Here is a 21147-nt window from a genome sequence, read left to right on the forward strand (position 1 = left end):
ATGAGCGGCTGCAAGCATTCAAAAGATGAGAATGACATGCCACCAATCATTGGCCAACAGATAGGCATTACTGGTTGTTGAACCACTTTTACAGTCGATCAAGCTGAGATCTCTTGTGACCATAAAACTCTGTAAAACAAAGAGGCCTCCCGTTTTGCTATGCGCTGCACCAATTAATCATTCCAGATAACCTTCTTGTCTCTCTTTGACATGACCCTGAGCACAAATGAAGCAGCGTGCTCCAAGGGATATCAATTTCCATCTTCCTTTCGCAATCCTGACTCAGATGCTGTCAATTATCTCTCATGACTGCTGATAGGTCAGGATTTTACTGCTTGTTCCAGTCCCGCATCCGTGAGATCCGTGATCACTGCGAAACACAGATGCAGCATTTTAAAGAATCACATTGAACCCGCACATGCATCAGACATCCTGCACCTTGCCCGCTTGAAAGGCGCTCAGCATAGATACTCTGTCATAGGTTCAAAGAACACACCTTGCTTTTCGGGCTTGCCATCCTTCCAAACAGCTGCACGGAAGTAGACGGCCTCCCGCAGCTTCGCCTTTGTCTTCATTGGCTCCTTCAGTGAGGAGCGCAGCATGTCAGCGCACAGGTTGGAGTACTTGAGGTAGCTCATGCCGGCTACCCGCCAGTAGCTCGAGGCTGCTGCTGAAGACGACATCTTCCCTCACGAACCCTGTCCTGACGCCTGTCATCATCATACATGGCAGGAGCAGCTCAGTAGTCTCTCTTGCAAAGTCATGCAGAGCCACCAGCGCTCTCACAACCATGCTTGCCTCTGCTCTGCTGCAGCTCATGGATGCACGATTGGGAACAGGAACCTAATCATATATCACAACCCTTGAGAGAGGGCCTGTACTTTCTGAATTACGAATGGCAAGAACTCCTGTGTACACCATCCTCACTGCAAGCACCCTGCTGCCACGCATACAGGACCCCAAACCTCGCACGAATCCTCTCAAGTGATCTTTTTGAAGAATTTAAGAAGCCCCACCTCTAATTGCCCTCGCAGGGGCCTCCCTCAACTGACCTAGAACTTCAGACTTGTCCCCCACACTGCGCTGATCAAGTCGCTGCCTCTGTCAGCTTTGTCAAAAGCACAACGGACTGTCACCCCGCAAACGCTGTGGCTTGCAAAAATTTCTGATGAAAGACCACAATATATCGATCCCTCGCCTGCCCCACCCAGCAAAGGAACGCCCCAGGACAGGCCATCCTTTGCCACGACAGATGTTTCGAGAGAAACGGCATCTTGCGAAACAATTTGCCTTTCCCAGATCATCAAGAGCACGGATTTTGAACAATAGCTTGAGTCGTCGCTGCTTGGACACCGATCAACATGCCTAGACGGGGTGGTGGACGTGAGGCCCATCCCTTGTCCCTATGGATGGACTTGCCCAGTTCGTGCAGTGCTATGCACGCCTGTTACTGTGCAGGGATTGTGGTGTAGCATGGTTGTGAAAGGATTTATTTACTGGCATTATCCTGAATGAAGAGATCTTCGGGAATTTCGAGGCCCAGGACACTCACACCCTCTTTCTGCCTTGACAGGTTCTGCTCGGCCTGCGCCGAGGCCCATGTCACCACCACCGCGCCGGCCAGCTAGCACCCAAGCTGCTCCTCCTCCTGCAGCTCGCTCTGGCGCGTATTTTCTCCAGACTCACCTGACGCGTTCATGAAGGATAATCATCCAAGCAAGCTGTCGTGGTGTCCTTAGCAATTTTCAGAGTCCCAGTACGTTGCAGCAGCAGTGACTGACATCGTCGGGATGCCTGATCATTGGCATTGAGGCTGTGCACCTAATCTGCTCTATTTGTGTCTGCAGCACCTCCCCCACCTGCACCGTCTGGCGGCGGCGGCGGAATGCTTTCTGGACTCGGCGGGATGGTGGCACAGGGTGAGTCATCGCACTCACAGATCAACTATGCTGCCATTACACTTCCCTTCACAATGGACTGCCCGCTTCTCAGCAGCTAGTCATTGCAATCTTTCGGTGCCCTTCATCGATAATATTGTGATTGCTCTCTGACTGCAAGAGCGTGCATTAAATCAGGTATGGCGTTGGGCACTGGAAGCGCACTGGCTCACCGCGCAGTGGACTCTGTGCTTGGAAGCCGTCACCCCGAGCCAGCACAGGCCCAGGTGAGGCCCATCCTGCATGTCAAAATCACCTCCTCTTCCTGCCATGAGATGTGTCTGTGGACAAATTGCACACTTTTTATTTGGTGGGGTGCTCTAAAGTCCCTGTTCTGCTGCTGATGATTGTTTTACTGCCTAAGAGATGCTGCAGCTGTGTTGGTGTGAGTGTTCGCTGGGATGCCCCAAGGGAAGTGACGCATGTGGTTTGCGTGCAGGCTGCGGCAGAGCAGATTGCCCAGGCGCCCAATGAGCCGTGCTCAAACTTCGCCAAGACGTTCGCTGACTGCATGTCGGACAACAATGGAGACCTTGAGGGCTGCCGTTACTACTTCGACAAGCTCCAGGTACTTTATGGTCAAGTGCTTCCTCAGTCCAATTTTACAAAATGTTTTGGAGATTGTAACCTTTGTTAGGCTTGCTTGCGAACCGAGTACATTATTTTTCTGACATGTCAATTGTACTGTGCAGGCTTGCCGCATGCCAGAGGTCCAACAGCAGGGATTTGCTTTCCAGTGATATGGTGCCCAAGATAATACGAGATCCTGGACAGAAGCTTCTGCTTGGAGGACATTGTGATTTGCTGTAGGCAGTGATTAGTTGCAGCTTCAGAACCTACAGGACTTGATAGCAGGCAATTTGCTAGTACTAGGCAGGCAGCAGGTAAGCTTGTAGAAGCAAGGCAGTACGTATGAAGCAGACATTGACATTGTAGGTTGCGCAACATAATGTGTCACAACTGTGCACATTGCACAGCGAATCTCCATGTAAGGATGCGCAGGGACACTCGTATGCATACACTCGCGACACACCACTCACCAAACGATACTCGAACGATCAGATTCTGTCCTTCAAACATTACATAGCATAATTTTCCGAAGTTGCATCTAAACAATTCAGCGCCACATAATTAGCTCACAGAGATGAAATGCATCTCTCTCTCAAAACCCCTCAAGAGGATCCTGCAGGATCCCACCTGGGCGCCTTGCTCCAATCCACATCACAAAAGTACATCAAATAGAGGTGCGAAAGGCACAAACGGCAGTGCTGCATCACCAAATGTGGAGTATGCTGCCAGTAATGCAGCTGCAGATGTTTCAGATCCCTGCAAAAAGCGATTGGGCGCTGATTGCATGCTCCCTTGAGCCGATGCCCCTTCTTCCGCTTGGGCCACGATGGGCCCCTGTTCCTTTGACCCACTGGGCTTCTCTGTTGATGGATTTTCTGCTGCGCTGCTTGCGGCTGCTTGGTCATTACCTTCCTCAGCATTTCCTGCACATGCACAGAAGCATGTGTAGGTTTGGACCTTGAAATGATCATGGATGGAAGCGATACCGGGTGGAATAAGTAAAGAGTGCCCACCTGTGGTCTTCGCCTCCTCTGCTTCTGTGGCTGCAGTGCCTGCTGCTACATCTGCTTTGTCCTCTGCAGTGCCAGATGCTCCTTTTTGTATCGGCTCTATTGGGGCAGGCCGCTTGAATCGCATGCCAGCCTCTCCATACGACCTCACCGCCTGAGCCATAGATGTCTCTGTCCTGCATTAAGAAACACACACGAGCACATTTTACAAGAATATCTGCCTAAAGGAGACCTTGTGTGGTTAGCTCTACCACAACGCTGTGCTCACAGCTTGGCCAAGCAGTGGTCACATCTTTTGGGGAAGGACATTCCTACTACTTGGTAGCCACTTTGCCAGGCAAATTGGGCGCTGACCATGCCAGGCGGAAGGCGGACAGAAGCGCAGAGCGGACGCGCTCGGCCTCCAGCCGCCGGACGCTGCTGGGGCGGCCGCCAGTGAGCGCCTTGTCCAGGAGGGCGCTGTAGGCCGGCATGTGGGGCACCAGCAGCAGGCGCACCACCCTAGGGCCCATCGCTGCTAGACCCCTCACCGCCCCTGCGCACAAACATACACCCCTTGAAGGCAAACTTTTGGTGATCACAGAATCGGGAGAGCACGGCGCCACCAATGCTTACGCCGTTCCTTCTGGAAACGGGCCTCACTCCAGCAGGTAACCCCATGCCAGGAGGGCTAAAGAACCAGAATGACAGCATTAGGTTGTGTATGGGTTCAAGGGAGCTCGAACGCTGGGGCAGTCGCGGCTGTGGGGAAAAGCACCATAGTCGATAAGTCTGGACCCTGGGATCGAGCTGGACATTAAGTAATTATATGGCATGATGGACAGGGATGCGAAGACGGGTCTGGCTCGCACCATAGTGGGTGGCGAGGGGCCGGGCAGAGTCCAGGAAGGCGGTGAGCAGCTGGCGGCTGATGCGCGTCTGCACGTCCGGGTAGTCAGCGCCGTAACGGGCGATTACGGCACCCACCGTAGCGGCTGCGGCGTCCCGTAGCGACCAGTGGTCCTCCGCGGGGGACCCCCCCAGATTTTTAGCCACCAGGCAGGTGAGCGTTACTGGAATGAGCTGGTGCAGGTGGCCCTCCAGTGCCATGTGGGCATTCTGCAGTAGCGCCCTCACCACCTGCACCGCAGTGGGCGCTCATCATTCATCCATGGACACCGCTGCAAGAGCAGGCATGGTACAAATTGATTACAGTAATGATAGCACGACAAGCTGCATTGGCACTCATTGAGCTGCATAGACGTGTGGAAGTTTTCCAAAAAGGGATCAGCACAATAAGTGCCCAACTAGTTTGCCAGGATATGATCAAAGTAGTAGGGGTCAGTGCACCGGGGGTGGTGTACCTTGAGCAGCAGGCGCAGACGGCGCAGGGACTTAAGGGACTTCTGGATCTCCTCGGAGACAAGCTGCGCCAAGTACGGCAGCAGCGGTGACAGCCCTGGATCAGCCACACCACAACCATCGAGATTTAGCCAGGTGCAATTTCACACATGCAGTGCGGCATCATGGTGTTACTTTAGAAGGGAAGGCGCAACAACCCCATTATTATCAGGCAGGTTGTGCTCGGTAATGCAGAGGCAGGGTGTGCATGCGCACGCTGACAAGACAAATATTTTGGCGAGAGTCTGAGGCATCAGGGGAGCACACCAGGATCAAGTGCGAGGCTGGTGAGCAGGCCGACCTCCAAATGCTGGCCGCCAATACCATCGCCTGCAGGCATCACCCAGACAGTTTCTTTCCGTTGAGCCCCACAGGGCTGCCAAGCTAAAGCATGCAGCATCATCCTGAACGGTATCCGAGGCAGAATTGAAATTCTTGTGCCTTGTTTACAGAGTGAATTGAGCAGGAAGGGTTGATTGCTGACCTTGCAGCAGGCCTTTGACCCTGTCCAGGTACAGCAGCAGCTCCTGGGACAGCACATGCTCGACTGGACCATTCACCGGTGCGGCACGCTCCTCCTTTTCACTGCCTCTGCCGCTTGATGAGGCTGCAGGGACAGTACCTGCTTGCGCAAGCATCCATCATTCAAGGACATATGAAGAGTGCGCTGCTCATATTAACCATGCGGAGTGCAGCTTGTACATGGCACTGTCTATGGAATAGACGACCAAGATAGGACGTATGGATTCATAATCAAGACTCTTTGGACTATGTATCAATTCCATTTGACCAACCACCTTGCAAAACTGGGGCACCATTCACTAAGATAGGTCCGGGCGGATCTCAACAGGCTGCCCAGAAACAAGACTGAACATCTTGAACGAGGAATTCTTGCAGGGTTGCATGCCTGGTGTGCTGTCTAGCTGAGCAGCAGTCCTGGTGCGCTTGGCGGTTGGTTTGCGGCGCTCGATGACGGCGTTCTCTGCAGTGGCGGGCTGCTTGCCCTCGATGGCCAGCCAGTGCGGCAGCGTGCCCACCTCCACAGGACACCTGGGCAGCGGCTGCGCTAGCACCTGCAATCCAGCCAGCAACACCTTTACATCAGCGCTCGGAGTTGAATGCGCAGAGATTGTGACAGTGTGTGGACACCAAAATGTGAGCTGCAGGGTTATATACAGCGCACTGGATTGACTGTCTCACCTCTTGGATGTCGCAGAGGGGGTCCTGGACAAAGAAGGTGTCTCGCAGGCCCTGTGCAGTGGAGAAACTGGCGGGGACCTTGCTGCCATAGCCGTATATTGGCTGCACACAGACAGAATTGGTGGAGTCAACCAGATAATGTGCAAAAATATGAAAAAGCAGGTACAGGAGAATTGTCATGCCGAGCTGTAATCAGGCCAACTGCAGTGAAGCAATCACCTCCTTCAGATTTAAGATAAGAGCGCTATTGATGTCTTCCGTGGACAGTGTGTGCCTCTTTGAGTGCCGCATGAATTTTGACGCATCCTGCAGCACAACATATGGAGTGTTAGAGACAGAACAGAAACCAATGGGAACAGAAAGCACGTTGGTTCCAGGAAAAATACCTGGATGATCTCCCGCAATCTGACTTCCAAATGTGGACCCAGCGCATCTGCGGCTTCAGGGGCAAGATCTCCCACAGCCACACTCTCAGCAAAAGCCTGCACGATGGATTTTGAGAGTAGACTCATTGGATCTTGTGCAGTCTCTCCAGACAAACTCTGTCCTTGTCAATCTTCCGTCGCCGTATTATAAAGATTGTTAAATATGTTCAGGGCGTGTAGGGATCAAATTCATTCCCAAGAACACCACATTATTGTGTTTGCAAAGAGTGAATGCACTTGCTGCAGGCCCGTGAGGACCCTCCTTAAAATCGATCGAGCCAGTATTTAGAAGCGTAAGATGAGATCTTATCACTGATGTGTACGATGTGACCAGATGCCCTCTGGGTATGGGTATCTATGGTCATCATTTGACTAGGCATGAGTCATCAGCCCATATGTGCTGAAGTGGTAGCAACTCCACTTCAATGCTTCCGACTGGTACGCCTCATTCCTAGAGCATTAATTCCTGATCGGATACAATTGCAAGCCTCATTGTGGGCAAGACACCGTTGAGGTGGCAGAAAATTTTCCAGTGCCAGGGCATCTGCTTCATCAGTCAGAGCACAGGAGACAGAGATGAGTTGAATGACTTTGAGGCATTGGACATGATTTCTAGATGATAAAATCAACGAGATTCCATGGCAGCGGACACCTTCTGCCCCACCTGTGCAAATTTACTATTTGGTGAGGTGCAAATTTTACTATGCTTGCGGTAATTCTGCTGTCAACATCTAACTTGTATGAAAGGTCATTTGCGTTTTGACATGAAAACTTGGTGTTTTGGACTTCAGTGAAAGCGTCTGAAGTAGGAGATCTAGTCTTCTACTGCCAGTGCTGCCCCTACGTCTATGCCATTGACAGACAGGTAATCCCACTCAAATGATTCACTGAAAATTGCAATACCAATTCTTGTCACGTGTGCTTATCACTTCTACAGGCAATCATGCAAGAGTACAATATTTTGTTGTTGGTGAGTGTGAACAAAAGGGGCGGCTTTGTGCAGATCACACGGGCTGTCCCTCTAAAGAAGAAGGAGGTCGATGACGTGCTTGGAGGTGAGGACGCTTGGAAGAACGTCCAAAAGACAAATGGTGAGTTCAGCCCTTACAGTAAAGTGCTGGTCACGGCAGTGAGCATTACAAGGCCAGCTCATTTACCACGATTGACCCTAGCGTGCCTATGTCCAACTTCTGTATTTTTAGGCATGCATGCTGAGAATGATTCTGTGGCTCAATGCAGTGCCATGCCCAAAGTGCGGCCACACGGCAGCATACTTCATGGAAGTGCAGACGCGGTCTGCAGATGAGCCTGCCACGCTGTTCTTCAAGTGCGAGAAGTGCGCGCACAACTGGCGTGAAGGCTAATTCACTGGGATCGGAGTCTGGATCCTATCCAACAATTTTGAAGCAATAAAGTGCCCAGCAAACGCCTTGGGTTCCATTCTGGAATCAAACGAACGAATTAAAGAGCGTCCATGAATTTTGTTACTTCTTCCCTGTACTCATCAGGGTAGACCCTGTAGTGCTCACAGTGCGGCGAGTCGGGGAACATTCTGGAGTGCACTGTGACTCCCCTTGCAGCCTGCGGTGCAACAGCACCATGTGGTCATGGTTGTAAAAGCGTAGAAGTTGGCGTATTGGAATGCACTGTTGTAACGCACTGAAATTCCAAGATAGATCCAGACCCTCTGTACAGTCCTCAATCACCCACTGCTTTCTACCAGACATTTGCTCCTCAGCATTATACCTGTTGCTCCATGAATCTGGCAACCTCTTCAGGAGGGATCAGTGCATCGACTGGAGAATATAGATACAGCTGAGGCCGCACTGGAGCCACATTGTCCCATGCGTTCCAGACCTGGAGATCCAGCCAGTTCAATAACATTGCAAGGCTTGCACTCAATCTCATCCCCAGCAGCCCCAAAGCACAGCACTGTAAAATGGCCAATGTTCCTGGAGTGGCAAGTGGCTCCAGTTGCCAAACAGTTCTTGGTCATTCTACGCCCCTTCTTGTGTTGCGCGTCTCAGTGTGAGCTTTGAGGAGGTTTGGACTGCATCATGGTGTGCCAGGGGCTAGATTGGATGCAGGGAGGTCACCTCTCTAATGCGCGCGGAAATCACTGGCAGGCCCAACACCGGCAGGAGGGCCACCTTTGAGGCCTGTGTGAGAACTGGGCGCCTCAACTCAATGCCCTGTGCGGGCTCTCCAAGGATAGCTGCTGTGAACCCCCTGCGGTACCCATCTCGGTACCTTTTGGGGAAGTTGATAGCATGCTCTGAATTTTGATGGCGCAGACTATAGATGCCAGCATTTGCTGTCTTGTCCGTGAGGCTGGCATTTACCTGGCAGCAATGTCAGGTGTCAAGCGAGAAGGTGCTGAATCCAAGATTATGCCAGCAGTGGCATCCAGGATGTCCAGGGGCACTTCGGGCTGCCGGCCCAGATCTCTCATGGAGCAGGGCCTCCCCAGTACCTTGGAGTAGAGCTCCTCGTCCTGTTGTGCAAGTTTGCGCAGCATGGTGCCAAAGAATATGAAGCCTGCATTGCTGTCAGCACAGCCGCCACATTTGTGGTTGCCTTCAAAGTATCCTCAGAGCTCCACAGAAGCTTGTGCTTGGGACAAGAGCACCAACCTGAAAATGTGAAACACAATGGGCCGGCTGGGACTCTGTGCCTGTGCATCCCTGAGCTGGATCAGAAAATCTGAGGCAGCCCTGTCTCCAAGAGGAGGGACCATGATCGACCTTGTCTGAGGCCTAATGCCCAGGGTGGGTTGCCCCACATCTTTCCAAAGATCGATATACCTGCTTACGCAAGAACTGTCGTCAAGACAAAAGTCCACACCTCAAGATCTATAATCACCTGTGAGAGGTCAATTTCGAGCATCAGTGCGATGTACACAACAAACGATGGAGGGTCATCACTTGTCAAAATGCCTCGCCTTGGAGCCCAGCCATCCAATTCCCACAACAAGAGGCTTGCTGCTGATGACTGGCGATATTGATACTGCTTTTACAAGGCAATTCGAAGCGCTTCTGAAGAGTCCTGAAGGCCAAGTTGGCGATACTTGGAGGACACTCCTCTTTGTGCATCTTAACGAGCTATACGGAAGACCAGCGGCCTTATTCAGAGAATACTTGTACATCAACAGTAAAAACGACACAAGTGATCAATCCTCAGGACCTAAAATAGCACCTACGACATCAATGCCGGACGCAACTGCAATTTTCCTTGGACAGTGTGCTATGTTGAATACCAGCGAATATAAATGAAATGTGAGCTGGAATAAAACCAAGAGATGTGCAGACATGAAAGGAGAGGAGCCAGATTTGCAAAACGGAATGCAGCTTTCTGAAATCAGCCAAAAGTCTGCATGCATGCAAACGGGGGGACCCCAAGAATTGTTCCACTGATGACCTCTAATTGGCCCCAACTATAATGCCAATGTCAACAGCATCATGCTCATCATTACATTGGTTACACACTTGCAATGGCCTCAACACGTTGTTCTTTCAATACACTGTGATCCCGTGCAAGGTGCATATATGGAGGCTCCTGTCAGGAGCGGTACGAGCCCCGGTCTCAAGGCCCTTGCCGGGTTTGAGAGCCTCAACGCTTGAGAGCAGGAGTCTCAAATTGAACAGCATGCAGCATGTCGTTGGTAGCTCATCATTCATCATCAATATCAGATGCTGAATCATGGTTACCCTGCTTCATATGCCTCTGGCTCTGCATTGAGCAGGGCAAGAAATTTGGAATAGTATTGCACTACCTTTGTTTCAAACGTTCAAGTGCAGCAGCCATCCCAAACCTTTCACACTTTCTCTGTGGGGCGCTTGTATGGCAGGATGTACTCGGGAATGTCATCTGCATACGCCGGATCTAGTCGCGGGTCCGGCTCTGGGGTGCCAGGCACAAGCTTCAGCGGCACCCTTCCTGCCCAGATTGGCAGCACATAGTCCTCATCATCGTCGTTTGTATTCTTGTCGCTCACCTGGCAGCACCCCGGCAGAAAATTGTTGACACATGTGTATGAACAGATGCACAGATGCAGAACATTGCATCATGTGTGGTCAAGCAACAAGGATTATGGCACCTGCCAACGCAGTGCAGCCCATAGCTGCTCAGCCAAGTTAACAATCATCAGCCGCAGTGATCCATTGAGTGCTCCAGGTTGCATGCGGTTGACATTGACTGCATGTTATGTGGGCACACGCGCTTGCCTTTGCAGAGACCTCATTGAGGTCGATGGCTAGGACGGCAGTCTGTGACAGCTCCCGGTCGTTGGCTGCGCGCGCATGCTGCGTGCGGCCGGGGATGATGTGCTCCGTCAGCTTGAGCAGCGCCGAAGCCTTCTCCTCAGGGTCGCTCACTGACCGAGATTTCCCCAGAATCACCACGCACCTGTAATTCTGCGCAAGCCATCCCCCGTCAACAGTGATTGCAAAAACACTTGAGCATCACACGAGAGTAGCATGCAGAGCCGGCATTCCCTGAAGGTCCCAAGAGCATCATGCGGCAAGAGAAGATTGAATCACTTTGACCTTACCATGTCAGTGTTGAATTGGGACCGTGCCAGCACAAGGCCATCCAGCAACGTGACAGTGACGCAGATATCTGCGAGTACACCACTTTAAGTCAGCATGCTACTCTATTTAAGGTGACAACAACATGGGTCTCAGTTCATATCTACTGGAAAATGGCAGGAGAGCGCTTGCTGGGTGCTCCCACCTGCCCCGGACTCCAAAGCGCGCAGCATCTTGCTCCCAACTGAGCCATGGAAGTAGAGGACGTCGCCATCACGTGCATACCCTGTGGGGATAACGAAGGGCTGGCCATCGACCACGAAGCCAATATGGCAGACAAATGCCTGCGCATGAAATGCATGGTGGTGGAGGTTTGGTAAAACAACTTCACAACAACAACTCAAGCTCAAGCAGTAAATAGATCTGTAGTGCTTGGATCTCATGAGTCTTTACCTCGTCTAGAATGGCATGCACCACTGCACGATCGTACACTGCCCTTTTGGCATAGCGCTTCAGCGTGGTCCGATCTGTAACATCGTAAGAGCCTGCGGCTGCAGTGCTGCTGCACGATGGACCTAAAGCTTTCCTATAGTTTGCCTATGCATACACAAGTATCTGCGTGAGTCACCTATGAGCCTGAGGTAACGACCATAGTGCTCAGGAGACACAAGGGTTTGGAAGATCAAGACACAAAGTAAGGCAAATTGTGCTGATGTATATATATCCGGCAGCGTAATTGCTGCCAATTTTTTTATTGAATCCTCTTCACCTTGAGATGGCCATGTGACTGCACATTCCTCACTGATCTGAAGGATGCTACAGAACCAGTGACGCCATGTCGTCCTGTAACAAGCTGCCCTTGCATTAGGCTTCCCGTCGTCAAAGACGTGGCCATGGATGCTTGCTGGAAGTGCCTCCGAAAGTTTCTCGAAGTGTATCGAAGTGCAATCGTTCGCTGATGCGTATACGTGTCGGAGTTTTGCGCGCTTTCTCGTGGAAACCTAGATGGGGTTCCGACACCTGTAGCTGCTCAAGCTTAAGTTTGACCTCAAGTTTGACCTTGTTGACTGCAAGGCAGGGAAGGCAATTCAAAGACGCTCGTGATCATATTGCTCTTTGAGAAATTTAACTGTCAGTGCCGCAGTAATTTCTTGAAATGAGCTGAGTGGTCATCAGTGCCGGCCATCATGGCATGCATCATCTGGTGCATCGTCACGATGAGTGTGCATGATGGTCTGGATCCGCTCGCGAGTCACGAGGCCCCCAGACTCCCATGCACTTGATGTCAGCTAGATTCGCATTGTAACAATCATTCATTTAGTGACCTTTACAATTAACTGAATCTGCTTACATGGTGATTTTACAACGCATCGCATCACAAGCACCCGCATCCCGGATGGGGCCCTCGAAGGGGCCCTCGAAGCACCTCATGCCTTGACGATTTCCTCAGCTGTGCCAATGGTGAGTTCTGTCTCCACCTCCTCGACAGTGAAATCGCCCTCAGTGAGCCGGTCGCCCAGCAGCTGGTTGAGGCCCTGCGTGTGCCACTCCAGCCACTCCCTCTTGGTGTCATACCACTCCTTCCATTCCTCCATCATCCTCTGCCGCTCCGCCACAATCGCCACATCCGTCTGCACCCCAAGCATCCACTTGTCAGAATTCCTCTTAGAAAATACCAGTCCCCACCCGCCAGAGCCATTGAAGCCTGGCAGAACACTGAAGAGGCAATCCGATTAAAACCCAACAGTAGTATTTGCATCACATCCTGCATGAGCAACATGCAGCACCACTGCAGGAGGATGCACAGAAGACAAGCTTAATGCCCAGAATGCCCAGAACTGCATTTGTTCGCCTGATATGATGCGCAAAACATAAATGAAAAGACGGGGGGCCGCACCTCTTCCAGGATCTTGGAGTCTTCCTCGTCGTAGCGCTTGGAGAACTCCTTGAGGCGCTTGACGACGTCGGCCTCCTGCTCCTTGCTCAGCAGCGTTGGCGCGCGCGGCCGCCAGCTGAACTGGAAGAACTGATCCCTCTGCACCCTGTGTAGTGACACAGAGCTGCCTCAGTACAGCTTCAGAAACTGACACACCAATTGCCCCACTCGGGTCGCTGCATGCTTGGCGTGCTGCTTTGCACGCTATGGGGAGACTGGCCAATTAGCTACTGCAAAGACATCCCAGGTAGCAGCCCAAAGACATGCAGCTGCTCGCCGTCTTTTCCTATGGCTAGCTACCTTAACACTAAAACAGGTTCAAAGTCCCCTTTCTCTAGATTACAGAATTGAAGAGCAGGGGACCACAGGTCCTAAATGGTAACACGCCCTGCACAGGTGAAGTCAGGCCAGGTATGAGGCGCGCACCGGTAGAGGAGGGTGCCGTTGAAGAGCCAGATGTTAAAGCCATTCTCCATCTGGTGGATGTGGGTGACGGAGGTGGCAACGTAGCGCCCCGTGGGGTCCCACTCAATGTTGGTGCACATGAAGTGCTCCGCCGCGTTCATCACCTCTCCATCGTCCGCGCTGAAGAACTCCAGCTGCCCATTCATCGCCTTCAGCCCGCCCAGCACCAGGAACTTCCCCTGCACCACCAAAACACATCCAATCACATTTTTCTGTCATTTTACAAATAATCGTAGCTGCAGACACTGCCAAGCACAGCTCCCCTCTGCCCTCTCTGCCCAGAAAAATGCTTCCCCACTCCTCCCATGAACTGTGGCATGGGATAAAGAGAGGTCCCTCTACGATGCAGGTCGTTCGGGATGGGCTAGAGACAAGAGAATGTGTATGATGCCATTAGGGCAGAGAAGATGGGAAAATGGGGGCGTGCCTGGGGCGACCAGTGGATGCAGTTGGCCTGCTTGCCGGCCTGGGTGGTGATGTGCTGCACGCCGCGCGCGCTCGTCTTCATGTCGCGCATCGCGTACAGCGACAGGTTGGGCCGCGGACCCTCCCCATGCAGCACCGCAAAGCGGCTGCCCCGCGGCTCCCACTGGAAGTCCACGATCTTGTCGTTCCTATTGGGCAGCTCCAGCACCTGCACCCCCCCACAGCTGACTCAGCATGCACCGCTGACTCAGCCAGCGCAGAGAACCCAGAACCAGCTAGGCCAAACAGAGCGGCAGGGGAACCTTCCTAGCCGCCTAGCCTCCTACGCTGGGTGTAAGTATGTTTAGCGCTGCAACAGTTGATATTGGATGTTATAATGGTGCAGGAGAGATAGGATACAAGCGAAGTAAGGAAGCAGGGCGCAGGACGGACCTCCATGGGGATGTCGCGCTCCTTGACGGAGAAGAGCTCAAAGGCGGTGAAGGTCGACTTGCGGGTCTTTGTGAAGCGGTCCACTTGCACGGCCAGGTAGTCGCCCTGAGGGTGCCAGAACAGGCGCACATCTGCACACCACAGCAAGATCAGCTTCCATTCTCTGGTCACTTATTCTGAGCAACTTCGCAAAAGATCAGCCATATTGATAGGGGTCATCCTGCTTCAAGGCCATTACTGTCCCAAACACCCTGACACATGCAGTAAATCGGTCAATCTTGTTGGTACACTCGGATACAGTCCGTCACGCAGCGGGGAACAGGCGCAGAGACGCACCTGACACGGAGAAGAGGTTCTTCTGGCGGAGCTCGCGCTTCTCGGGGAAGGAGATGAGGGAGATGCGTGCGGGGAGGTTGCCGCCAGCCTGCTCGGTCTGGTAGGCGCAGAGGATGGGCTGGCTGGGGGACCAGGCAAAGTCCTGCACGCCCTCCAGCTTCAGGCTCTTCTTGTCTAGCAGCACCATGTCCGGCAGCTCGTACACGCTGATCGACCCCTTGCCCAGCCGCGCTATGAACCTGCGGCCGCACAAGAGCACACCTCACAGACGCAATGTGCCAAGCGTCATTTGGCTACAGACACCAATTTGAGATCGACATGCCCAACTCAACATTCTATTTCTGAAGCATCGATAGATATCGCCAACGATCCAACCCACAAACCTCAATGGGTTCCAACTGTTTCCCTGACTACGGCTGCATGCTGCACTTCCTCGACACCAGATACTGCAGTAATTTCACAGTTCCCTCAGATTAGCCCTCCAGTGTCCTTAGCAGGCGATCTGCTCTGCTGAATGTAAGTTGAGAAGAGTACAGGGAGAAAATAGATGCAAGGAGTATAGGGCGCGCACGTGTTGGCGGCCCACTTGAAGATGGGCCACTTGAGGGAGCCGTCGCTGGTGGCTGCCGAGCCGACGGCATAGTCGTCAATGCTGCCCTCGAACGAGCGCAGCCTCTGGCCGGTGGCGCAGTCATACACATTGAGCAGCAGGCCTGCCTTCTCATTGGGATTGCTGGGCTCCCTGCTGCTGTAGCTGATGATGCACTTCTCGTCTGGGCTAAACTCCACTAATCTCACCTGCACATGAACACCATGAGACCTCCACCATTCCGTTGATTTACAGTGGACGGATGGTACCAATATATTGAAGACCTGTTTCTGGAAGAAAGTTCCTCCATTGGCGCATGTCTTGCATGGCTGCCGAAGCACACGCTGAAACCAGACAGCCTCAATACAAGGGCCACAATACAAGTCAGCAAACAGGTCGCACAGGCTCAGGAAAGCAGCACACAAGTAGCAAGACAGAGAGAGCGCACATTTGGATGTGAGAAGCGGTGCAGCCGCTGGAAGGAGGGCCCGCCCCAGATGGCGACACCCTGGCGATGCACGGTGGCCAGGTAGGAGCCGTGGGGTGACCACACCACAAAGGACTCCGTCCAGAAGGAGCGCTTGTACACCTCCTCTGCCTGAGCCCGCTGCGCATCGTTCCAGTGCACCTCTGTCTCGTCGCCGTAGCGCACCACAAACTGGTCGCGACCCCGCTTGTCCATCATCCACGTCCAAAGATTCTCCTGTTTTTGGAGCACAAACACGCTCAATGACTAATCCCGTCACGGACACCAATTCTGGCTCCTGAGTCTGGACTTGCAGGGGATGTCATGCAATAGTGGCACCAGAAAGATTATCTCAGTGGCCTAGTGGTCCAAAATTTGTCCTTGCAGAGTCATGATCAGTCCTAAGCCAGTGGTACAATGGTGCATCCAGGAAGCTGACAATTAACATCACAAACGCGATGGATGGGAGGCTGGACTCACTGTTGGCTCAAACTTCTTGTCCTCAGGCGACTCGTACACGTCTGGTATCCGCATGTATTTGTCTATCTCGTCGAACAAGTTCACTGCAAAGGTGTGGCTCTTGTCCAGCTTGAAACCATTCACAACTTGCCTCACAGCAAGTGCCTCCTGCAAGAAAACGTCCAAAATAATCAAGTCTGTGTGCATGGCCTCAGAAGTCAGACCCGATGTCACAAAATTTGCTCAGTGCCCCCAGCATTGCCTCATTTCTGCAAAGCCTGTCGGTAAGAGTTGGCTGACTGACCTCTGGTGAGTTGAACTCCACAAAGGCAAATCCCTTGCTCAACTTTGTCTCCTCATCCACTGGCATGAAAAATCCCCCTGTGTAAGCCAAACACGAGTGAGTCTGCCAATCCGCTCCGTACCGAAAACATCTCCATGTGCAATTGTTTTGCAAACATGCCTCACCTTCCCGTATGACGACCTTTGCTTGGCTGATGACTTTCTTCACCACGCCAGACAGCTTCTCATACTTCTCAGGAGGCACTTGTGGCAAGTTGTCCACCACTGCACAGCACAACAGCCTCAGGGATTGTCATAACATGCATCGTATATTGTTCTGAGAACATTCAATGAGAAAAAGGATTGTGAGCAAGAGCTGAGAGTCCCTCACCGACTACGCTTCCAAAACCAGTCTCTGTCTGGATTTCTTCCTCATCCTCATCGTCCTCATCGCTGGGGATATCCATGTCATCGTCTTCGGGCAGCATCACATCTTCCATGTGAAAGCCCTCGAACGGGAACCCCTGCAATCAATAAATCTGGCATACATGACCACTGATGATCTAGACTCTCTGCATGCAAATCTTGCAAGTACGTTTCGTCAAGAAAGCATAGAAGGGAGATAGTTGTGCAAAAAATGAGAGGGACTACTAGCATCAATTGATAATTGGCCATCGCGTGCTCCCCACCTTTGGCTGGCCTTCAAACATCCTCTCTTCATCTGGTCTGAGCAGCATGGTGGTCGCCATGTCCGCCACTAGATAAGGAAGTTCCTCTTATCCCACTCTCAACTTATAGGACATTGCTTGCACAGAACAACCACGAAGAGAATGATCGCGAAAGGCCGCCTCCTCGTGCTACCCGAGTGGTAGGGCTCGACTTACACCCCTTAATAGGGTTTCTCTAGGAATGAATAATAGATTGGATTCGTCAAGAACCCGGTAGGGAACGAGAAGACTTGGCCAAAAGAAAGACAATCAGGCTACGTCATTCGTCAAAACAATATCATCGTTGGCCATCGTTCAGAACACTAGTGATATCGAGCGCAGCCCATGCACACAACCAGCGAAAAGGTGGATTGCTGAATATCGTGCGAAGTCACGGTTTGCATACGGGGCGGGTTTTTGTTTGTGTCACTTCACTGCTTTATGTGAAACCAAAAAATCAGACAGCCGTCGAGCAATGGTCACGTGAAAGAAGCAGACATACCTCGAGAACAGACATCACGATGGGCAAGAAATACACTCTTTCTCAGCAAAAATATCGAGCAAAACAGGTAAGATAGTAGTCAAAAAACGTAATTGCCTCCCTTCACACAGAGTTGCTTCCGCATCAGCGTGTGCAACGTGGACCAAAACCTGTATTCAGGTCTTCCGCCACGTGAAGAATTTTCAAACGTGATATTTTATCAATATGGGCTATGCAGAGAGCCGTCACTGAACGTATAAAGAGAGAGGAAGCAGAAGCAGCAGCAGCTGGTGCAGCTTTGCAAGGAGAAGTGTCCGAGAAAGTAGCCAAGGCACCTGAGGTTGGGGTTCTCAGCAGCGCAACTGGGGAGCGCAGACTGCCCGAGTCCCCCGAACAAGAAGAGTTGAACCCTCCTGATGACTTGGAGCAAACCTCAGATACTGAAAGCACCATTGCCACTCCAGACACGCCTGCAAAGGCTTCAGCTTCTCGTCACCTACAAGGCAGTGGCAGCACAGATGAAAGCGCCTCTGAATCTGCAGACAGTGAGCCAGCCGAGGTCTTGCAGGAGAACATTGTGAACGATGACTGCCAAGAGACTTCATCGGATCATGTTCCAGACAGCTGCAGAGACTGCAGTGAGCAGGACAGATCGCCAATGCAGCAGGATGCTGCCGCAGTCGAACCTACACTGCATGGCAATACTGAGCCCGCAAGCCTTGAAGATGCTGCAGTGCTCGGCACTAAAACAGAATTTTCTTCTGAGGTGTGTCGTCGACCTAGTATGCCAACATTGTGATACGCCCTTTCAAAATTTATTTTTGTCACATTCATGTGCTGGTATTGTCATCTGTCCCACTGGGTTTCAATGGCATGCAGGATGTACCTGAGCTGATTGATGCTGGGAAATCGAGCCTGCCATTGTCAGTACACCTCCACGCATGCAGCCTCCTTCAGGCATGGACCCCAAAGTGGCTGCGAGTTCAAGTTGACATGGCAGTGGTAGCTGCAATCAATGTCACGGCCGTCATCGCAGCAGTAAAAGAGTACAGAAACAAAGTCTGATGACGTGGATAGAACCTTGCTGATCAAAATGGCAGCGATGGACACAAGGGCCTGGAGAATCAGCTGACATGCTTGAAAAGTCCTCTGCTGCAGAACCCATATGAAGAGCTCACTGAACAATTGTTTGGAAGTCTATGAGCGGTATGAATCGGGCAGGCAAAACTTACAGTTGGTTTTGAAGTTCACATTTTTGCGATACAGCACCTTATGCTTTTCATATATGTATATACTGAGCACCGTGCCCACGGTTTGACTCAACCGGATTGGGTCTTGCTTGGATCTGGCAAGTCCAACAACGGGTAGGATCGTGGCAGCTCTTACATGCAGCTCGTCTGGAGCACATCTTGCCACTGGCAGGAACACCCTGTAATAATGATAAAAAATAGCTTCTCTTCAGGCTCTCTTCTGTGCAGTGTCTAGATATCTACAATACATTTGCATGTGCACTTGCTGCTTAATTTGAGTTGATGCGTACGCATGAGGCACAACATGAACATGATGCTGCCACAGAGTGCTCATAGCTCTAGCTATCTATGCCCATGCCACACGTCAGTGACCAGTTGGCTCAGCCATTCGGAATGGCTGCTTGTGGCTCTGCACAATAACATGTTAGCACTGCACCGTGCAGTGACAGCACCGGTATGGTGCTATAGCTAGTAGCTAGCTAGTAGCCTTCTTGGACAGTAGTGAGTGTATGCGTATAAGGCACAATTATTGGCATGGCACGGCTCGGCTTGACTTACTACAAATCCATGGCTTGCATTTAAGTATTAATAGTGTGCCTCTTATGGCCTGCCAGATCTCTAGAGAGGAGGCTTCAGGCATGTGACATTTGACTTTCTTTGTCGGCCGTTACCAGTCAAGAAAGCGATCATAGACTGGGAGGACATCTTTACCGAATCCGAAATGACAGTGGTTTCAGAAACTATGGCCTCCCGCCATGAAATAATAAGTGAGGCGGAGCGTACTTTCCTGAGCATTGGCTTGGGCGAGGAGACTGCAAAGTAAGTGGAATCAAACGCCAGTGAAACGAGTCTGATCTCAAGTTCATCTGATGTGTTCTTGAAACAATGCTGTTATGTAATACCATCTGTTCTGCTGAGTGACTGAGCGGGCCACCATCTACATAAAAGGAATGCAGCATCTACAAGGGGCGGTGAGACCATCTGTGTGACAATACAAATGAAATCTGCAAGATTTCGCAGCAAATTTTGATACTAGTGAGTCTTCTTTTTCCCTCCAAATGAGAGCTGCATGCATGGCAAATGTCCCGGGATCAGTGGGGTAAGGCCTCTGTCTCTGCGTGCAGGTTCCAGCTGGGGAGGCTGGGCTACTTTTGTATTGACCCAGACGTCAAGGCCGGGTCAGCTGTTTCTGAACCGCATGCGCACCTGCACCCTGAGGGAGGTGAATACGGCGGCTGTGAAGGGCGCATGCATGAGTAGCTGCCGTTGCGACTCCCGTTCAAGGCCGTACCAAAACTGTGCAATTGTGCCTATCCGGCAGTCTGCCTTGCCGTCAGCAACTTGCAGCTGCCTTCAATGAATGGCATTCATAAACTTTATTGAATATCTAAATGAAGCGCGCGTGCGGAGCATCGGCTGTTTGACGATCAAGTCAGTCAGCTTTCTAATTGCTATGTCTCGAAAATCACAACTTAACAGATGCCACATTGGTTCAGCAAACAGATTGTGTCAGCTGATGAGAGCATTCTGCATGGGAGGTATCGAGGAATAAATTCAAATTCAAAACGAGTGCCTGTTTTGGATCTTTCCCTTACCATCGCCCCGTCCGACGTTGCATGTTGCTTTCTTCTTTGTTGGAGACAAGTTACTTCGAATAAGTACAAGAACCCAGAATCTGCATAGTGGTTCTTGTTCGGTGCACCTCGATGAAAAATGCAAAGAGCTCTTGTAAAACTCCTAAGAACCACCGATCAAGACTGCTTCACAAGTCGAATAAGCAAGCAAATAGGACAATTCAAAATTAAATCCATACGCTCTAACTTCACAATATCAAGATATACTGGAGATCCACGCCTTGCACAAGGAATAGGAAATTCGCTTGCTGTACATGCACGGCATGCGACCCCTCAGTTCCCAGCTAGCTACAGGTCTCTCACGCACGTACGCCAGTACAATACCTTCAGACAATCTTACGTACTCAGGTAATCCACCTTGTCATACTCTTTATCAATCGTTACGCATCAACAGCATCGATGCTGTCTCTCATCAACCCTGCCCATCCTCTTCAGCTCTTCTGATCCCGATTTTGATGTATCTGTTCTGCAGGAGCTTTTCAGCGCCATCCTCCAGCTGCGAGAACGCGCTGAGGGTGCTTGTGGGGCTCAATGTTGCCGCTTTTCTGGGTTGGAAGATTGACCCAGCCTTCATGATGAAGCACTTTCTTGTCAGCCTGCAGCATATCCGCTCTGGATATGTGCACACTCTCATCA

General features: G+C 51.5%; 9 protein-coding genes across 9 annotated transcripts; 4 read left to right on the plus strand and 5 right to left on the minus strand.

Moving 5' to 3' along the window:
* Positions 1–51: 51 nt before the first annotated feature.
* On the minus strand, positions 52–1153 carry COCSUDRAFT_65925 (hypothetical protein). The gene is made up of 3 exons (XM_005647944.1): positions 1017–1153; positions 497–710; positions 52–370 (listed from the first exon to the last, which is right to left on the minus strand). The coding sequence occupies exons 2-3, from the start codon at positions 681–683 to the stop codon at positions 321–323; spliced, it is 237 nt and encodes a 78-aa protein (XP_005648001.1). The 5' UTR covers positions 684–710; positions 1017–1153; the 3' UTR covers positions 52–320.
* A 131-nt stretch (positions 1154–1284) lies between these two features.
* COCSUDRAFT_33078 (hypothetical protein) lies at positions 1285–2943 on the plus strand. Its single transcript, XM_005647945.1, has 6 exons — positions 1285–1383; positions 1574–1663; positions 1848–1919; positions 2076–2164; positions 2377–2505; positions 2630–2943. Exons 3-6 carry the CDS (start codon positions 1886–1888, stop codon positions 2675–2677), a joined length of 300 nt encoding a protein of 99 aa, XP_005648002.1. The 5' UTR covers positions 1285–1383; positions 1574–1663; positions 1848–1885; the 3' UTR covers positions 2678–2943.
* A 215-nt stretch (positions 2944–3158) lies between these two features.
* Positions 3159–6609, minus strand: COCSUDRAFT_41702 (DUF1546-domain-containing protein; the record flags this gene model as incomplete). The annotated part of the gene is made up of 11 exons (XM_005647946.1): positions 3159–3430; positions 3521–3693; positions 3872–4052; positions 4369–4636; positions 4861–4955; positions 5165–5227; positions 5382–5519; positions 5766–5970; positions 6098–6199; positions 6317–6403; positions 6484–6609. The coding sequence occupies 11 exons, from the start codon at positions 6607–6609 to the stop codon at positions 3159–3161; spliced, it is 1710 nt and encodes a 569-aa protein (XP_005648003.1).
* A 551-nt stretch (positions 6610–7160) lies between these two features.
* Positions 7161–8158, plus strand: COCSUDRAFT_28851 (hypothetical protein; the record flags this gene model as incomplete). The annotated part of the gene is made up of 4 exons (XM_005647947.1): positions 7161–7206; positions 7314–7387; positions 7526–7613; positions 7762–8158. The coding sequence occupies 4 exons, from the start codon at positions 7161–7163 to the stop codon at positions 7884–7886; spliced, it is 333 nt and encodes a 110-aa protein (XP_005648004.1). The 3' UTR covers positions 7887–8158.
* Positions 7984–9040, minus strand: COCSUDRAFT_83689 (hypothetical protein; the record flags this gene model as incomplete). Its single annotated transcript, XM_005648301.1, has 4 exons — positions 7984–8103; positions 8269–8379; positions 8619–8751; positions 8865–9040. The coding sequence occupies 4 exons, from the start codon at positions 9038–9040 to the stop codon at positions 7984–7986; spliced, it is 540 nt and encodes a 179-aa protein (XP_005648358.1).
* A 1296-nt stretch (positions 9041–10336) lies between these two features.
* COCSUDRAFT_28854 (hypothetical protein) lies at positions 10337–11981 on the minus strand (the record flags this gene model as incomplete). Its single annotated transcript, XM_005647948.1, has 6 exons — positions 11818–11981; positions 11502–11645; positions 11254–11392; positions 11072–11139; positions 10738–10934; positions 10337–10511 (listed from the first exon to the last, which is right to left on the minus strand). Exons 1-6 carry the CDS (start codon positions 11941–11943, stop codon positions 10337–10339), a joined length of 849 nt encoding a protein of 282 aa, XP_005648005.1. The 5' UTR covers positions 11944–11981.
* Positions 11982–12475: 494 nt separating this feature from the next.
* On the minus strand, positions 12476–17252 carry COCSUDRAFT_53345 (eukaryotic initiation factor; the record flags this gene model as incomplete). Its single annotated transcript, XM_005647949.1, has 13 exons — positions 17129–17252; positions 16831–16963; positions 16626–16724; positions 16462–16538; positions 16179–16325; positions 15681–15935; positions 15215–15441; positions 14644–14882; positions 14308–14438; positions 13877–14083; positions 13411–13628; positions 12946–13090; positions 12476–12679 (listed from the first exon to the last, which is right to left on the minus strand). The coding sequence occupies exons 1-13, from the start codon at positions 17186–17188 to the stop codon at positions 12476–12478; spliced, it is 2142 nt and encodes a 713-aa protein (XP_005648006.1). The 5' UTR covers positions 17189–17252.
* A 161-nt stretch (positions 17253–17413) lies between these two features.
* COCSUDRAFT_53346 (hypothetical protein) lies at positions 17414–18278 on the plus strand (the record flags this gene model as incomplete). The annotated part of the gene is made up of 2 exons (XM_005647950.1): positions 17414–17715; positions 17866–18278. Coding segments are annotated over exons 1-2 (459 nt in total), but the record flags the coding sequence as incomplete, so codon positions are not given.
* Positions 18279–19619: 1341 nt separating this feature from the next.
* On the plus strand, positions 19620–20137 carry COCSUDRAFT_62998 (hypothetical protein; the record flags this gene model as incomplete). Its single annotated transcript, XM_005647951.1, has 2 exons — positions 19620–19696; positions 20002–20137. 2 exons carry the CDS (start codon positions 19620–19622, stop codon positions 20135–20137), a joined length of 213 nt encoding a protein of 70 aa, XP_005648008.1.
* Between the last annotated feature and the right edge of the window lie 1010 nt (positions 20138–21147).

Source organism: Coccomyxa subellipsoidea (genome assembly GCF_000258705.1).
Source record: "Coccomyxa subellipsoidea C-169, whole genome shotgun sequence".
In the NCBI taxonomy this organism is placed as follows: domain Eukaryota; kingdom Viridiplantae; phylum Chlorophyta; class Trebouxiophyceae; family Coccomyxaceae; genus Coccomyxa; species Coccomyxa subellipsoidea.